This window comes from Medicago truncatula, chromosome 2, assembly GCF_003473485.1.
Source record: "Medicago truncatula cultivar Jemalong A17 chromosome 2, MtrunA17r5.0-ANR, whole genome shotgun sequence".
Classification (NCBI taxonomy): Eukaryota; Viridiplantae; Streptophyta; class Magnoliopsida; order Fabales; family Fabaceae; genus Medicago; species Medicago truncatula.
The window spans coordinates 22,742,442-22,756,032 of NC_053043.1; the positions used below are offsets into that span (position 1 = coordinate 22,742,442).

General features: G+C 36.6%; 1 protein-coding gene across 1 annotated transcript; it reads left to right on the plus strand.

Moving 5' to 3' along the window:
- The first annotated feature begins 817 nt into the window (after nt 1–817).
- On the plus strand, nt 818–4,194 carry LOC25488342 (LRR receptor-like serine/threonine-protein kinase GSO2). The gene has a single exon (XM_024775927.2). The coding sequence runs from the start codon at nt 903–905 to the stop codon at nt 4,023–4,025; it is 3,123 nt and encodes a 1,040-aa protein (XP_024631695.2). The 5' UTR covers nt 818–902; the 3' UTR covers nt 4,026–4,194.
- Nucleotides 4,195–13,591: the final 9,397 nt, after the last annotated feature.

The window sequence follows — 13,591 nt, forward strand, 5'->3', positions numbered from 1 at the left end:
ATTCTTTTACTTTTAAAAAGAATATATATTTTTAATTTAGAAGTCCTACTTGCTAGACAACACCCAACGAAATGACGTGACATGTCTTTAATACAACTTGACCAAAGGGAAATACAACAAGAACATGGCTCATTGTCACAAAAGAAAGGGAAGAGAAAAAAACACTAACTTTTTAGGAATGTTATTTAAATAACTATTTGATTGACAACTTATGAAACAATTACTCCCTCCGTTTTAAAATGAGTGTTGCTTTAGCAAAATAAAGTTGTTTCAAAATGAGTGTCGCTTTCAGTTTCCAATGCAATAATAACTTTTTCTTTTCAATTGTACCCTCCAATTAATACTCAGGACACTACTTCCAAAGTATTACTTTTAAAGCTAATCAATAGTTAACAAGGATAATTTAGTAAAATAACCATTCTCTTTCTTTTAATCATTGCATTTTTTAATATGTGTGTAAACATCTAAAACGACACTCATTTTGAAATGGAGGAAGTATAATTTAACATGAGAGAAAAATTATCACAAAATGGATGTTCAAATATCATTTCTCGTTGCTAAATAACAGGAGTGCCCTTTTCAAGTAGTGTTAGACTAGTTGAGTCCCCATTGTGCCCACCCGACTTTTTTTATTTATATGAGTCGAAGTCCTACTTTTTTTTTTTTTTACAAATGGAAATCCTACTTTTTTTTTTAAAGGAATTAAAAAGTCCTACTTGGTAGGCAACAACTAGCCAAATGACATAACATGTCTCTATCAAACTTGACTAAAGAAGAAGTAGACCACGAACATGGCTCATTGCAACAAAAATATATAAAAAAAAAACCACTAACTTGGCAAAATAACACAACCGCCTCACCCATCTTGCAGCTTTGCTTCATTCACTTCACTTCCCTCAAATATGCATAGAAACCAAAGTTATGCTTTTGTTGTTGTTTCCCTTTTGAGCACATGTTTCATGTTACTATGTTCTAGTAGCCATTCATCATTTGGTTGCTTAGAACAAGAGAGGCAAGCTCTTTTAGCACTCAAAGGAAGCTTTAATGATACATCATTAAGACTTTCCTCTTGGGAAGGAAATGAATGTTGTAAATGGAAAGGTATAAGTTGCAGCAACATTACAGGTCATGTTATCAAAATTGACCTTAGGAATCCATGCTACCCACAAAGAGGAGGAGCTTATCAATCAAACTGTTCATTTTCAAAAAATAAGCTTGAAGCTCCAGAAATCCATTCATCTCTTTCAAGTTTTATATATCTTAGTTATTTAGACCTTAGTGGAAACAATTTAAGTTCAAGTCCAATACCAACTTTTCTCCATTTTATGAATCAGTTAGAATTCCTTTCTATCTCTGATTCCTATTTGAGTGGTATCATCCCAAATAACCTTAGAAACCTCACAAAATTGTACTTTCTTGATCTCAGTTTCAATTCTTATTTACACTCTGATGATGTCAATTGGGTTTCAAAACTTTCATTGCTCCAAAACCTTTACTTGAGTGATGTTTTTCTTGGGAAGGCACAAAATTTATTCAAGGTACTTACCATGCTTCCTTCTTTGATAGAATTAGAATTGATGAACTGCAGCATAACCAAGATGCACAGTCATGATCAACAACTTGTTAGTTTCACAAATTTTTCTAGTATTGTATCACTCAATCTTGCAGATAATAGACTTGATGGTCCAGATCTGAATGCTTTTAGAAACATGACTTCACTTGAAACTATTGACCTTTCTAACAATAGTTTTAGTTCAGTTCCAATTTGGTTGAGTAATTGTGCCAAACTTGACTCTCTTTATCTTGGAAGCAATGCTCTTAACGGTTCAGTTCCATTGGCTCTTAGAAATTTGACTTCCTTGACATCGCTCGACCTTTCCCAAAACAAAATTGAATCTGTTCCATTATGGTTAGGTGGGTTAGAGAGTCTTTTGTTCCTCAATATTTCATGGAATCATGTGAACCATATTGAGGGTTCGATACCAACAATGCTAGGAAATATGTGTCAGCTTCTGTCACTAGATTTGTCTGGAAACCGACTTCAAGGAGATGCACTCATCGGTAATTTACAATCTGCAAGATGCAATGGATCTGGTTTAGAGGAACTTGACATGACCAACAACAATTTCAATGATCAGCTGCCGACATGGTTGGGGCAACTTGAAAATATGGTAGCCCTCACACTTCATTCAAGTTTTTTCCATGGTCCTATTCCAAATATTTTGGGAAAATTGTCAAATTTGAAATATTTAACCCTTGGTAACAATTACTTGAATGGAACTATTCCAAACTCCGTAGGAAAACTGGGAAATCTAATCCACTTGGACATATCTAATAACCACTTGTTTGGGGGTCTTCCTTGTAGTATAACAGCACTTGTCAAGCTAGAGTATTTGATTCTGAACAATAATAATTTAACCGGATATCTTCCTAATTGTATTGGACAATTCATCAGTCTAAACACCTTGATTATTTCTTCTAATCATTTTTATGGTGTCATTCCTAGGAGTCTTGAGCAATTAGTCAGCCTAGAAAACCTTGATGTGTCAGAAAACTCTCTGAATGGCACAATACCCCAAAATATTGGTCGACTTTCAAATTTGCAAACCCTCTATCTTAGTCAAAATAAATTGCAAGGGGAATTTCCTGATAGTTTTGGTCAACTTTTGAACCTGCGCAATTTAGACATGTCTCTAAACAATATGGAAGGCATGTTTTCTGAAATAAAATTTCCCAAGTCACTAGCCTATGTGAACCTCACCAAAAACCATATCACTGGGTCACTTCCCGAAAATATTGCTCATAGACTGCCCAATCTTACTCACTTGCTTCTTGGAAACAACCTCATAAATGACTCCATTCCAAATTCAATCTGCAAAATCAACTCTCTGTACAATCTTGACCTTTCGGTGAACAAATTAATTGGCAACATTCCTGATTGTTGGAATTCAACTCAAAGATTGAACCAGATAAATCTTTCATCGAACAAATTATCAGGTGTTATTCCAAGCTCGTTCGGTCAGCTTTCAACTTTGCTATGGCTGCATTTGAATAATAACAATCTTCATGGGGAGTTTCCATCATTCTTGAGAAATTTAAAACAACTGTTAATCTTAGATATCGGAGAGAATCAAATATCAGGAACTATACCTTCATGGATAGGTGACATTTTCTCCCTAATGCAGATTCTAAGGTTAAGACAAAACAAGTTCCAAGGTAACATTCCTTCACATCTTTGCAAACTTTCAGCTTTGCAAATCTTGGATCTATCCAACAATATGTTGATGGGGTCAATCCCACACTGCGTTGGGAATTTTACAGCAATGATTCAAGGATGGAAACCATCTGTTTCCTTAGCACCCAGTGAGTCGACATATATTGAATGGTATGAACAAGATGTCAGCCAGGTCATTAAAGGAAGAGAAGATCATTATACAAGAAATTTGAAATTTGTGGCCAATGTGGATTTATCAAACAACAGTTTGAGTGGACCTATTCCTAAAGAAATAACTCTTCTGACTGCTTTACGAGGCCTAAACCTGTCACACAATCATTTGTCAGGTGAAATTCCTACAGCCATAGGGGACATGAAGTCACTTGAATCGTTGGACCTCTCTCAGGGTCAACTTTCAGGCTCAATTCCACACACCATGTCTAGTTTAACATTTCTATCTGTACTAAACTTGTCCTACAACAACCTTTCAGGACCAATTCCACAAGGAAACCAGTTTTTAACATTTAATGATCCATCTATTTATGTTGGCAACAAATATCTTTGCGGTGCACCATTGTTGAATCGTTGCCATGTTGATAATAGAGATGAAAGTGGAGATGATGATGGTAAACATGATAGGGCTGAGAAACTGTGGTTTTATTTTGTTGTAGCAATTGGATTTGCTACTGGCTTTTGGGTTTTTATTGGAGTTTTCTTGTTGAAGAAGGGTCGGAGGGATGCTTACTTTAATTTCATTGATAGGGTAGTGCGCAGGATAAAGAAAAGATGTATGGGAAACCGTATTGATTAGTGAAACATTAATATTTCAAGGGACGTCCTTCGCCTTATAAGCAAGGGACGTCCCTCACCTTATAAAGTGTGAAATGCAGTTTAACTAGTCAATAATGTAAATCTTGCTTAGAGGCCTAGCAAAATGAAATGAAATTCAGATGGTAATAAACACAAAGAAAAGGTAAAAGGATTACAATCTTATTTAGTTGTGATCTCTAACCTTGCTCTTTACCTAGTTTTTTGCATTTTGATAAGATACATAACCTATAAAATGTTTCTAAGAATCAATTTTTGGTGCAATTAATTTTTGTTGAATTCATACCATATTGTCAGAGTATCATCCATCTTTGAATTTCCATTCCATGATTTGCATATCAGGACATGGCCCCTACAAATTAATTTTTGTTGAATTCATACCATAATCGCTTCACCAACCACGTTCGACGCCTAGAAAAGACTACATCCTAATAAAAAGAACAAAGAACACAAGTTGCAGAACCCATTCAACCCAAAACCCCTTACACTAATCGTAATATCAAATGGGTAAGCGTTTGATTCAAACTTGAACCGCATCTTCCTTGAGAAAATTTTCCTCCGTCCAAGACTTTCGCCAGAATTCTCGTCCCAAAGAAGACCTCCCGGCTTAATTCTAGAATGGTGTTAGCTGTTGTTTACACCGATTTTTGGTAATGTAAACTCCATTATCCATTAATGGTCATAAAAATAATTTTTAAGACGATCGTTCAAGTCTCCTGGCTTATGACATCACTTGATGCATTCTTGAAGAACATTAATGTCAGAATTGCATCCAACATCTATTAATAACAAGTTGTCTCATGACAACATGATAGAAAAATGCTCAAGTTAGCATTTTAAAAAGAAGAAGAAAGAGAAGAAAGATGAAAAGAAATGCAAATTACAAGAGAAAGACGAAAATAAAGCAAGAACAGTAATATTAAATTGCAGTAATGTAAAGGGTGGTTGAAATCTATCAATCCATACACTCATGAATCCATTTGCTCCGCGGCGGGGGTGTTAGAGCTTAAGAAATCAAGAAACCAACCTATTGTTCTTGTTACAAACTGATATATATAGACCATGTAGGAAAAACTACCACTGAATCCTACGGTTTGGATTACAAATAGAAATAACTTCTTATAACGTCCTAAGACACTTGAAAATAACTTCCATGCACTAGTAAATAACTTCAATCCACTTCAGCCTTGTTTGCCGCTACACATTCCACTTTGCCTTATTGCACTCCAACTTTAACTTCCTCAGAGAAGCTAACTCGGTACGGAGCTGAGCATTTTCTTCTTCCATAGCTACCAAATTCTTCTTTCTGTAGAGTCTAGTCCGATGTATTCTATCAGGTTCGTAAACTTTCCGAGCACGAGCCACCTTTCAATCTGTGGCAGAAGAACCAGGAGGCAGTGAGCACTTGGAAACCTTTTGTCACTTGATGAATGATGCACATGATGCATGATATGTACAAATGCAAATGCAAAAAAAAGTTTCTTTTTTTTTTTTGGACATCGAAGGATTTTTAGACAAATCAGGAGCTTTGTAAACAATATCTAAACAAGCAAAGCAAAACAAAGTGTTTACAAGGCGAATCCCTTTGAAATACTAAGCCAAGGGAAGACTTTGAAATATAAACAAATAAAACTCTCAAGCATAGGAAGTGGTGGGATGATCCTCAGACTCCGAATCCGAACCGCAGTATCTAGCATAGAAGTTGCGTCGTCCTCTAGCTCTCTTGGAGTCCCGCATAAGTAACTCATCTTTTTCTTCAAGTTCCCTTCGGACCTTAACCAATTCCCTCTTCAACATCAGGTTCTCATGAGTCTTCTGCTCGTCCTTACCATCCAAAGTCATGATTAGATTCTCAGCTTCATTGTATCGGGCTTTCCACATTTGTTTCTCATGACTCTCCATGGCTAGATGCTCCTGATACATTCCCTGAGTTGTGGGAGGTAGAGGTAAAGGTATAGATGGAGCAGATGCAGACACATATCTCATAGCAGGGTAAGGCATACCAATCTCTTTAGCTCGATTTATTACCCACTGAGTATAGGCCTCATGAGCAATACCGGATCTCACACCCAAATGCTTCACACTCTTCCTACGGACCTTAGACCAAGCCTCTATGAAAGCCTCCCTTTGTCCGGTGGGGGCGTTCGAATAGTAGAAGAACTCTGGAGATGTAGCAAGATTGATGGGCTTTGCCTTCATTGGGAACCCAAACTGTCTCATAGCAAGCTCAGGATTGTAGTTGATTCCCCCACGGGTACCAAGAAGAGGTACATTGAGAAAATCTCCACAACCAGTAATAATTTCCTTAACCTGAGCGGCGGGAGTGATCCAGACCACCTCGTTAGGAGTGAGAGCCATAATCCGCTGTGAGTAGGACCAATTCTCCGAGTTGTCATGGAAAGAGCTCGGAAGGTGAGAAATAAACCACCTATATAGGAGAGGCACGCAGCAAAGGATATACCCACGACCTTTGAGAGTCCGGTCACGGATAGCATGGTATGTGTCAGCTAGCAAGGTAGGAACCGGATTCTTGGAATGGAAGATCTCAATAGCATTCTGTCGCGCCATTTTTCGGATGTCAAGGCCATTTGATTAGCTTTTGACTCACTTTTTATCTCACGACTGAACAAATTTTTTTAAGGGGAAAAAGTTCCAAACCACCCATTTTGAAGAGATTTAGGGTTCGGGGGTTGGTTATATTTAGGGAAGGTGTTAGCACCCTAAATATTCGTAGTACTCTACGAGAACCTCTTGATTTTATTTAACTTTTTGTGCTTAAACTTGCTTGCTTTTAAAGAGATGAAAATGGAATTGAATGATGAGTTGAAAAAAAATGAAAATTGATTTTAATTGAAGAGAAAAAAGAAAAATGTTTTTTTAGTTGAAAGTTGAAAAGAAAAAAAGAAAATTGTTTTTTAATTGATTTGGAAGGACAAGGTCCTCTGCCTACGTACCCGTGAGGGATCAAAACCTCGTAGTTCGGGGTAGAAATTGACGTTTGATTTGTTGAGTGTTTTTTTTTATTAGTTTTGAAAAAGGTTTTGAAATAAAAAGCCAAGTGGCAAATGAGAATTGATTTGTGTTTTTTTAGATTGAAGAAAATTGACTTGAAGTTGAATTAGAATCGATTGGAAATTTGATTAAGAAAAAATAAAATAAGAAGACGGTTACTTGATTTAAGATCAAGGTTTATTGTGAAAAGTTCTTTTTATGAATTTTTGATATTTGAATGTTTTTGTTGTTTTTGAATAAAGATATGAAAATTATATAAGCAGAATGAGAAAAATGAAGTTAAGCTGAATTGTGAAGTTGTTTTAACATGGACCAGAATATTCTGGAGAATAATTAAATTAAACAAAAATAAATAAACATTAACATTTAAGTTTGGACCAGAGCACTCTGGATTAACAAAAATATAATATTAACAGTTAATTTAGGACCAGAGCACTCTGGATTAATTTAATTAACAATGACCAGAGCACTCTGGAGAATAATTAAATTAAACAAAAATATAATATTAATAGTTAATATAGGACCAGAGCACTCTGGATTAATTTAATTAACAAGGACCAGATTGTTCTGGAGAATAACTAAATTAAGCAAGAATATCATATTAAGTTAATTTTGGACCAGAGCACTCTGGATTAATTTAATTATTAAGGACCAGATTGTTCTGGAGAATAATTATAATATTAACAGTTAACTGAGGACCAGAACACTCTGGATTAACAGATAGAGCGAGAATTAAAATGCATGAAAAAGAAATTAGAAAAATGAGATGCTGGGGGTGTATGAATAGTAAAAGAGGGTGCAGGGAATAAAATGAGGAGGATTGGGCCTTGGGGAACAAATCTCGGCCGTTGATTTGATCAACGGCCTTGATTGGATCTGTTGAAAAGAGGGGTATAAATACCCATTTCTCTCCTTTTCCTTCATTTTTCCCTTTCTTTCTCTCTCTCTTCTTCCCTCACTCTCACGTACTCTCTCTTCTCTCTCTTCTTATCTTCTTTTTTTTTTTTTTGTGATGAAGTTTCCGGTGAGTGTTGAAGAACACCACCATGAAACTCAGTTTCCGGCGCGGTGGCCGGCGAGTTGTCGCGGCGGCGCCACCGCGCCGGAGTCAAAAACTCCTCTTTTTTTTGATTTTTTTTTTGTCCTCTCTCCTTCTTTTCTCTCCTTCTTTCCGATTTTTAACTCAAAAATGCTCAAAACCCAACGGTTTGACCTAGATCTAAAAGGAAAGAAATATTACTTTTTTGGTAGATCCGGTTTGAATTCGAAACCGAAAGTGGTATGGTTTGGATTTGATGGTTTGTTGTGCTAGAGTTATGTTTTATGACGGTTTGGTGATGGTTACTGAGTTTGATTTTGTTATTACATGTTTGTGGGTTGATTGGTGTTGAGTTACGGCTGTTTTTGAGATTTGTTTGTGGCTTGTGTTGGTAACTGATGTTATAGCGCTGACAGTGTTTGGTATGGCGGTACGGTGTTGAACTATGGTTTTGGTGTTTGGAATTTTTGTGTTACTGGACTCTGTTGATTTCTTGCAGGTGAGAAATGTTGTGTCTGTGTGCTTAGCCGTGGAATGTTTCTCTTGTTGGGCCCCCCCTTTTCTTGGCTGCATCTGTGTTTGTATATATAGAGCTTAAAATGAGCAAAATTTTTGTTGCTTGGAAAGGAGACATTACAGCCTGTTTTTAGCTGTTTGTGAGCTGTGTTTGGGACATTATCGGACCAAATTTTGATTTATTTTTGGACATTAAAAAAAAATGAAATTAAAGGACTAAGGATAAATAAAACAAAAATAAGATAAAATAAAGGTTAAAAAAAATGAATTTAAAGTTAATAAAAGATGGAAATTAAAATTAAATGAAAATTGAGAGAAGAGGGCCCGACTCGGAATCATCTATGAGGTATTTTAAAATACCTCCCTGCCGAATTTTTGCTCGAAAGGCTGAGCCCGGTCGGAATTAAATGACATGTGTCGGTGCTGTCTTAGGTCAAAAATTGGGGTATGACACATTCATATCCACAAAGTTGTCGAGATTTGGAAAGAGAATGAGCCCGTAGATAAGTAATGCAAGAATAGCCTCGAGTGTGTCCTGACAAGTGGTTTTGAGATTAGCTTGTTCAAGTAGATACTTTGAAGTGAACCCTCGGATGTGAGACTTGGTAGTAAGATGATTGGAGACATCGGAAGTCTTGAGATAGAGATCCTTAGCAATAACCAAAGGAGTAAGAGAAGTCCCGGGACCGGCGAAAGGTGTCTTCTCGGCTATAGGTGAATCCAATAAGTAGGAATAAGCCTCAAGAGTAGGGACTAACTGGAAATCCGGGAAAGTGAAGCAACGGAAACTCGGGTCATAGAATTGCACTAGAGTGTGCACTAGCTTCTCTTCAACATTGGTCCGGAGAATAGTAAGCAAACCACCATATCGGAATCGGAAACCTGTTTGATTCTTAACCTTGAGTGCCAAATCTCTCAAACTAACCAAATCAACCTCCTTGAACTTGTAGGATTTAGTCTTCTTCATACCTGTAATGTTTACAAAGTTTTTAATTTGTCCAATCCTTCGATGAATGCATGAGAGGAAATTTTATGCATGAATGTATGTATGCATGATTGTTTTTTTTTTAATTACAGAGAAAACATGGAGGGTTTGAGATTAAAGTCGAGGAGCCACGGGCGGACACGGTGCCCGGTAAACTAGGGCTTAGGATAATAGTAACCAAGGTTCTAATGAAGTTCCCAAACTGCAACCTCTCTTACGTATATCATGGTAGCGCGGGACAACGTCCGTTCCATGTTTATTCGCAAGAAGGTCTAGTTTGAGTGTAGTATCGCGTGACGACTAAAACTCGAGACAACACTCGGTTTAGCCACCGCACTACGTCCTAAAAAGGGCCAGGGATGGGTTTGGTAACTACGGTCCATAACATCATCGAACAATTGAAAGCAAAGTGCCTAAGCATGACAACACACGCCGACAATATTACCTTCAAAATGCCTCAGCTATGTGAGATTGATCGCATAACCCAATACACGAGGCAACCCTCGGATCGAATTGTCGATTATATCTCTACCTATTCATAAGTTCACTCAGCCCGGGTATAGGACTTTTGATATTCTCACCCCACACGTCAAACGAAAATAAACAAATATTCACATATGTAAGCAATAAAACAAAGCGTAAACATAAACTACGAAAAACTAGGCGTGACCCGCTTAAAAAAAGTCCCTAGTGAAGTCGCCATTTCTGTTATCGCGATTTTCGGGTGTCAAGTCATTAATTAGGCTTGAACCTTTCAATCTTTGATATTCTCTATTTTTTCTTGGGAAGGGAAAAATTGAGAAAATAACCCTTAGAGTCTAAGTTCGGGGGTCGTTTTCGTTACGGGAAGGTGTTAGGCACCCGGAACGATTATGGTATTCCATAAGAACCGTTCTCCTAAGTTTATTCTTACGCTTTATTTTTATTGCCTACTTATTGAAAAAAGAAGTTTCATTTGAGTGAAGAATGGGGAAGAGAAGATGATTTAGATTTTATTTTACTTGGCTTGGAGGAGTTTTAACTCATTGCCTACGTACCCTTTTAAGGGATCAAAACCAAACGTAGTTCATTCTCGAAAATTGTTTTCTTTGTTTTTATTGGTTGATTTTAAGTTTTTAAAAAAGGAATTTTGAAGAATGGAGATGAGAGGCCTCAAGGGCATGAGATTTGGAAAATGTGAGGTGGAATTAGCTATTTTGCAAAATAAAGTCTAAGTATGATTAAAATTCATTAAGATTTTTACTTAAGAAAATAAAAGGAAAAAAGAGGAGTTTTGACTCCCAATTTGGAAAAAAAGGTTTTCAAGTGAGGTTATTCACATTTTTTTGGGAAAATGATTTTTGTCTAAGTGTTATAAAACCTAAGCATACATCTAAGCATACATCCCCTAATCATGCATCTAGAATATCCATGTGGGGTGTGTGCATGTGTCGGTGCTTGTGTCGGTGTACATCCATTATAGTGTCCATAGTCCTTTACATCGAGTCCTAAATACATGCTATGGTCTTGCAAGAATTTAAAAGATGAATTTAAACTAGCCTAAAATATTACATAACCATTGGAAATTAAAAAAATTGCAAGAAATAAAACCTAATCTAATAGAAATGAGAATGATGTCGTAAGATGCTATGAGATGAGTGAAACATGAGTCAACAATGTTAGCAAAACAAGATGAAAAATGCAACATGAGTGATAGGAAAAAGCAATCAATTGAATATGAAATGAAATGGTAAAGAAATGATGAGAATAACCAAGACATAATGAGAAGAAAAGTTGCTTGAAATGCAAGGAACACACAAATCATACCAAAACAGTAGCACAATAATAAAATCAACATCACATTTAACATAAAATTGCATACTAATTGCTCATAACATGTGCCAAAATTTATGAAGAAAAATATGGCAAGAAATTCACAAAATTAAGCCAAAAAGAACAAATTAATCAAGAAAATAACACCTATATTTTTATCATTTTTTTTAACATGTGAAAAGCATCACAAAAAAAATACCAAAAATGAATTAAAAACAATAGGAATTTTTCTAGAATTTTTGAGGGAAAAATTGAGCAAGTAGGGGTTCAATCAGCAAGAAAATAGGGTGCGAATAGCATAAAATAAGAAAAAATGCAGAAAACCACAAACAGAAACCCAAGCCCAAAACCCATGGATCTGGACGCACAGGAACCGTTGGATTGATCCAGGAATCCAAGACCTAGATCTAAGGGTTGAGAATGAAAGGAGAGAACCAGAAATAAATCGGACCGGTTCAGTGGTTTATATAAAGGCTTTAGGACCGGTTTTTTTCATTCCCTCCTTTCCTTTCTCTCTCTTCTCTCATTCTAGTGAGAGAAGCTCTCACTTCTCTCCTCCCTCTCTCTCGCCGGAAACTGCATATGGAGGATGATCTTCATCTTCTCCGGTGAGGTTTGTTCCTCCGGCGTGGTGGCCGGCCGCCCAAGGGTGGCGGCGCCGCCGCCGGAGTTTGAACAAACTTCTCCGTTTCGAAATTTTTTACATTTTTGGATATCCTTTTTCGTTCTAAGCATGAATATGGCACTGGTTTTTGCATGCAAAGCCTGAATCAACGTAGATCTACGCTTTTTGCTCGCGGTTTTGAAAGAAACTTTTTCAAGTTTTTTTTACTTTTTCGAATGGAATCTTTTAGAATTTCGTAGATCTACACTTGATTCGTCTTTGTTGATGTTCTTGGAAAAAAAAGATGAGGTTTGAGTTTTACCTGTGATTTTCTTGGTGATTTCGAACCGAATCTTCAAGAAAACTTGAGTTGAATCTTGTTCTGTTGATTCTGGCTTGAGTTCTTGCTGTTCCGATCCTCTCTTCTTCTTCACAGGTTCGACGTGTTCATTTTCGTCCCTCTTCTTCGTCTCCGAGAAAGTCTCTGTGATCGTGCTTGAGTTTGCCGCTTTCAGTGGTGAATTCGCACTCGAATTGCAGAGCAACGATTCAATGATGATGATTCCTTGATGAATCTCTGAGAATCAAAGCCATTTCAATGGATTCTGGTTCTGGAAATTTCTAGGGTTTTTGGTTTGTTCTTGGTGATTTTTCTGTTTTGATCTAACAGAAAAGAGAGAGAAAATTGAAATCTGTTTTTTGGTGATGTGTCAATGATTGTGTGGATCTGTGCAGAATAATGCTATTTATAGACTGCCATGTGTATTCCTGGACCAATGGGGAAATGCCATCTGTTTTTGGACGTAGGGACTTTCCTGCAAAAATGATAAAATTGGAGGACTGGACCGCAATTAAAAAAGGACCTAAATGCAATTAAAAAAAAATTTGGACTAAAATGCAAATTAAAATAAAATTGGATTAAAATTGGTAATTTGAAAAAACGTAAAGTGAAACAAAAAATAAAATCAACAAAAGGACTAAAACGAACCAATTACTGACATGAGGTATTTTAAAATACCTCCCTGTCGAAATTTTGAGAGGAAAAGACCAAAATGCCCCTAGGGACTAAACTGACCCAAACTGACTCAAATGCAATTTTTGAAATGATTTTAAAACAAAGACTCAACAATGATTTGTACAGACAAGTTGAAAAGACTCAGAGGCAAACACAGGGACTAAAATGGGTTCCACTGCAGGAAATGACCAAAATACCCTTTTGTATGATTTTTTGAAATAAAATGCAAGAAAAAGTAATGCGATGTTTCTGAGAGTTCTTAAATGACTTGTAATGCAAGAAAAGACAGACAGAGGCAGTAAAATACACTTGAAAATAGAGTAAAGGTTCAGAGTAAAATAACAGAGAATTGACAAATATCAGTGTTAAAAAAAGGAAATTTAAATGAGTATTTTTAGGTCCAAAATCAGGGTATAACAGCTGCCCCTATTTAAGTTTCTTTGTCCGGAGGGTCAAGAGACGGAGTCTTTGGCTTGACGGGACGAAGATACTTAAATATTAACATTTGCACTGTGTTTGGACGTAAAAATACGCTTGTACATTTTCCAATATCATGAATGCCATGC